This window comes from Ascaphus truei, chromosome 3 (genome assembly GCF_040206685.1).
Source record: "Ascaphus truei isolate aAscTru1 chromosome 3, aAscTru1.hap1, whole genome shotgun sequence".
Lineage (NCBI taxonomy): Eukaryota > Metazoa > Chordata > Amphibia > Anura > Ascaphidae > Ascaphus > Ascaphus truei.
In genome coordinates, this window is record NC_134485.1 from 345,775,124 (window position 1) to 345,780,123 (window position 5,000).

The 5,000-nt window shown below is 36.4% G+C and overlaps 2 protein-coding genes across 2 annotated transcripts in view; both read right to left on the reverse strand.

The window, feature by feature from the left end:
- The window catches only part of LOC142490013 (homeobox protein Hox-D3-like), a 168,444-nt gene extending 165,086 nt beyond the window's left edge, over nucleotides 1–3,358 (reverse strand). The window contains exon 1 of the transcript XR_012799978.1: nucleotides 3,166–3,358. The gene's annotated coding sequence lies outside the window, so the exon portion shown is untranslated. The remainder of the gene's footprint in view (nucleotides 1–3,165) is intronic.
- Nucleotides 3,359–3,667: 309 nt separating this feature from the next.
- The window catches only part of HOXC10 (homeobox C10), a 5,062-nt gene continuing 3,729 nt past the window's right edge, over nucleotides 3,668–5,000 (reverse strand). Inside the window, exon 2 of the mRNA XM_075591783.1 lies at nucleotides 3,668–4,647. Coding sequence (XP_075447898.1) covers nucleotides 4,370–4,647 — 278 coding nt within the window. The 3' untranslated portion in view covers nucleotides 3,668–4,369. The remainder of the gene's footprint in view (nucleotides 4,648–5,000) is intronic.

The following is a 5,000-nucleotide window of genomic DNA, read 5'->3' on the forward strand; positions in this document are numbered from 1 at the left end:
AGTGTATACATTTATGTTAACATGGACAAAAAAAATAGATGCACAACCTGCATTTTCTGACACAGAATACTTTAAAGAGAAAGAGAAACAATCAGAAGCGTCATTTTTTGATTAGATATCATCTGCACAAACGGAGACGCCGAAATCTCGTAAAATAAATACATCTGAATTAATATTGCGTTTATAAACCCATTTTGAACTAAGCATTGGGATGTTTTAGCTATTGAGTGTATATTGATTTGTATAATTTGGTATATGAAACCCGAATTTAACTTTAGGATATCAAGTAAATATAAAGAGTCTAAAAATCCAAATCTTAGCAAGATCAATACAGACACAATTCTACTTGTGTAATAGAGTCAGATCTTTAATTTAAAAAAAATCAAGAGGATTATAGTAGACATCTCCATCCGTGTTGATATTAAACATTTGGTTGTCTACGTCTTGTCTTTTCCTTGTCAAACCAGAAACACAGAAATCAAGAGCAACCCCGAAAACCAAGTCTAACATTAAGGATGGAGGAGCCTGGTCTGCACGTTTAGAGCATTTTTCTCATATCTGGGCTTTCTGTCGCTAATAATATTCACAGATTGTGGGTTTTTTTTCTATTCAATTGATGTTAATTAAATTTCTTATTGACATGAACCAATATCTTCTAAAATCCTTTATTCACCAATAATGCCATATGTTTTGCCTAGGGAACTGTACGTTACCTCCCTCCTATGCTTAGTGTAGAATATTATTATCAATTTGTATGGATTTGTAATTGATTCGTCCAAAGTATATTCATTTTCAAATGGTTTCGGATTTTTATTTCTATTTCCCCCTTCCCCCCCTAATAGTGCAGAAACAGTTTTCCAGGAGGGGTAAACAAAGCTTAAATTGAAAGTTTGTCGATTACATATTGAGACGTGCATTGGGAACGAAATAAGGCAATTCAAAAACAAAATGTCTTAATACAAACTTGCCAGGGCAGTCTGGTTTGTGTGATACGCTTTGGTTATGCCGTTCCAGCAGCAATAAAACAACAACCAACTGGTGAGTTAAATTGCAGTGTATCATTTTAGAAAAGTCAACTTGTTCACAAATTAACTGTGGAGATGGATTCGTAAAGGCATAATAGCACACTAACACCGTCACTAGTACAGTTCAGGCATTTTCATTGTTGTCCTGTATTCTTCCATTTTTACACAAACTCAACCCAACTGGTAAATGTACACGTCAATGTCCAAGTTTCATGCATTTTGCTTTCTCAAAACACCAATATTTCCCACATCTCTATTTTCACCAATCTGCTACCTACTAAACAATTTGCACACACAAAAAAAAATTATACATCACTCTTTATATATTAGCAATATTGTGGAGAGGTTAACAATCATGCAATTGCATATTTTTTCAGCATGCGTGTAAATATCAGCTTCAGCTTTACCCCGTGTGATTATTATTATTACTACTGTATTTTAGGAACACATTTGTGCTTTTAGTAATGTACATTAAGGACAACCATAATTGCCCTGGTAGATCTTAATTCTGGAAGGACTGCGAAATGGCAACAGGAGCCTATAACCAGAACACTACCTCATCCAAGGTGTATTCACAATGTACTTCCAAAATCCCACATCTGCCCAGGAATGTGTACGCCCGCTCGGTATATGAAACCTAATATTTACACATAAACTCTCCATTTCCTCAAACATGTCAACGAAAGTCAGAAAACGTGTCATTTAACAGCTATCCCTAAATAGGACCCCCTGTTCTCTTTGCCAGTAAACATTGCAGTCTCTTTGTCACAGCGTTCCGGTCTAGAGCCTATAACTAAATAATTTAATAGGATTTCTGAAGGAAGGCTCCTTTTGTCTGCCCCCAATAATTTGAGGAGCCTCATTCTGCCAGGAAACAATAGCAAGGAGAACAGGAGTGAAGTCTACAACAGCATTTATAGTGCCTATGAAACCAACGCTCTGGGACTGAGTCAGTAGGATGCATTCGCCCCTCTGTCCTCACTCCTCGGGTACTATCCACTCAAGAGAATGTTGTGCATGGAGCAATTTGCTTTCCCCTCGCCCTGTTCGGAAGTCACTCGCAGACCCTGCTGTGTTTAACGGAAATCGTTGCTCTTGATGAAGACGAACTGACGTAATTAAGGCAGTTTCTTGTTGCCGCGTTAAAAAAAAGCCATTCCCAACAACATGAAACTACCTAAACCACAGATCAGCTGAATGAAAGGATGCAACATCCACAATTCCTTGTCAGATAAAGAAGAGAAGGGGTACACACATAAATGAATGGGTAAAAATTGCTACAAAGTCATCCTGTGTGTCTCACATACAACACAATGCTAGGCAATTCTTCCTCTAATGCCACATGCAAGACGCTGTAAGAAGCTACATGGCTTAAAGCAAACCCATGAAAACGCCTCTCAATAATTTGCAGATTTTGATCTCTTTGCATTTACTAGCCCTTAATAAGGCGCAGGGATGTGCTCCTAGCTCACTACCCATCCCCCCTCCCTTTCCTTAATTCTCATATTTTCAACTCATTTAGCAAGGTGGCTCAATCAAACCCTGGATGGATACTCATGCACAGATGTCGGTGTTCAAACTGTCTTACTTCAAGGCATTATCCTTCAAAATGTTCCATGTAAAATGCCTTTAACCCTATCATTGTTCTGCAGACTTCCATTGCTATCTTTCTAGCAAATAGCTCTAAAGAAAACAGACGTTATTAGCTGTGAGCTTGAAGGGTACAAAAAAAAAAAAAAAGACAAGACGACCAATTTAAGGGTAAAAACCAGACAAGCTGTCCCAGGATCTAATGAATCGTCACAAAATCAAACAATCCATGTTAACATTTAAACAGCAGCAGGAAGCAGTTATACTTCAGTAAATAATCGTGAAATTGAATCATAATGCACATTCAGTTGTGGTTCTGTAGCCCAGTCATATCTGAGTCTCATTGTTTTTTTCTTTAAAAAAAAAAAAAAGCGAAAACCAAACACAATCTTTAAAACTCCAGGAAGCCACACACTCCCTCAAAATCTCAGTCCAAGTCCAAGAGACCAGCCTCTAAATCCAGTATACAAATACATCCACTTTACCATGGCGAGAAAAAAAAGCACTTAATTGCACTATAGACAGATAAAGAAATGGCATGCTGTCTTACCTTTTCGTCTGCTTGAGATGTCATTTCTTCCCTCTGTTTTTTGTTTTGTTTTAAGGTTTATTCCTTTGTGGGGCATAGGATAGTGGTTGACTATTCCTTGGCACAAAGAGTGGTTGTTTCTCTTTAAAAGAATACCCAAAGCAATAAGTAGTGTGTATCCAAAGATTGCAGCTCAGGCTCTGAGTCCCTTCCCTCTTCTGGAGTCACCTTTAAATGCATCTTTTACTGCTGCGGCACATTATATTTGCAGATCATAAAATCCACCTCCAGCGCTTACCAAGACTGTCCTGACATTACTGTTTTATGACCTTGACTTATTGTGGTCACCTGGATAATATTTAAATCAACGTTATGGTCTCTCACTTATATTAAACCCGCTAACATAGTCTTCTAAGAGCCTTAGAAGGATGAACCCAAATAAAAGATATACTTTGAAAGATGCCTATCTAAAAAAAAAAGGGCTTCTATTATAATGCAGAGGAAGAATAAGTCAAGCTAAACACAGTTCTATGAAATTTATTTTTCTCCACAAAGGAAAATACATGCAAAGAATTACACATACATGGTGTATTTAAATAACAATCACAAGAAATGTCTTTTAAAGGATTATCAATACTGCTTTTTTTTTTATATCTCACTTAAATATGCAGTGGATCAGTAAAGTAACTGCATAAGATATATATATATATATATATATAATGTCCATAAGCTCACCGCAACTGCTCATTTACAAACATTTAAAATCCGTTTGAGTCATTTTATTTTGAGATACAATATACAGGCTACACTAGTATAAGAAAGCAAACTTTTTTTTAGACGCATATGTTCCTCTAAAACATAATTTGCCAAGGTAAAGATAATAAAAAGGTCTCCCCGTTTGTGCTGGACGTAAATAACTTAAAAATACCATCTCAGTACCTGGCTCAGACACCATCTTTACATAGAAACAAGGATGCAATACTGTATATATATTCATGCATTATACTGATGCATCTTTTCTTTATCTACAAACTGTAAATACCGAAAATAACAGAATGGCCACCTAGCCTGAGATACTTACAAGTTTTTTTTTTATATGCATTGCATTAATGACCTAGAAAACTTACACGTGTTAATTTGCTTTTTATTTTATTTATTTTTTTTTCTCTTTAGTTTTTGGGGTGTTGCTTTCTTTACTTCTTTGTGGATATTTTGTATTTGAAGCTCAGGTAAAATTAAAATTGGAAGTCAGTTCCCGAATTCGGTTCTCTCTGTTCATTTTCTTCAGTTTCATCCTGCGGTTCTGAAACCAGATTTTCACTTGTCTGTCTGTTAAGTTGATACTCTTACTAATCTCTAGGCGGCGCTCACGGGTCAAGTACATATTAAACAAGAATTCTTTTTCCAGTTCCAGCGTTTGGTGTTTAGTGTAAGGACACCTTTTCTTTCTTCCGCTCTTAGCTGTCAGCCAATTTCCTGTAGCGTTTTCTGGCTTTATATCCTCTGTTAAAAATAATATTTAAATATAAGTATCCCTGGAAATATTTAGGGGGAAAAATACCTTACTGAAACACTGTCTTGTCTATATTTGTCATATTAACCATTGTAGACAACCCTAACCAAAATTACAACTGGCATTTTCTTGCATCCTACTTTATCGCCAACCCCAATAATATGCCTAACTACAATAATATGTATGACTTGCAATGTTGTGCAGAGTAAACACACAGTCTACCAAATAATCAGAGCCCAGCACCGCATAACTGATCCCTGCAGAGGAAAATGCAACTAAGATCACAGCTTTCAACTTGGCATAATTCAAGTAACTGATATCTTACTTGAACCAAATTCCTGCT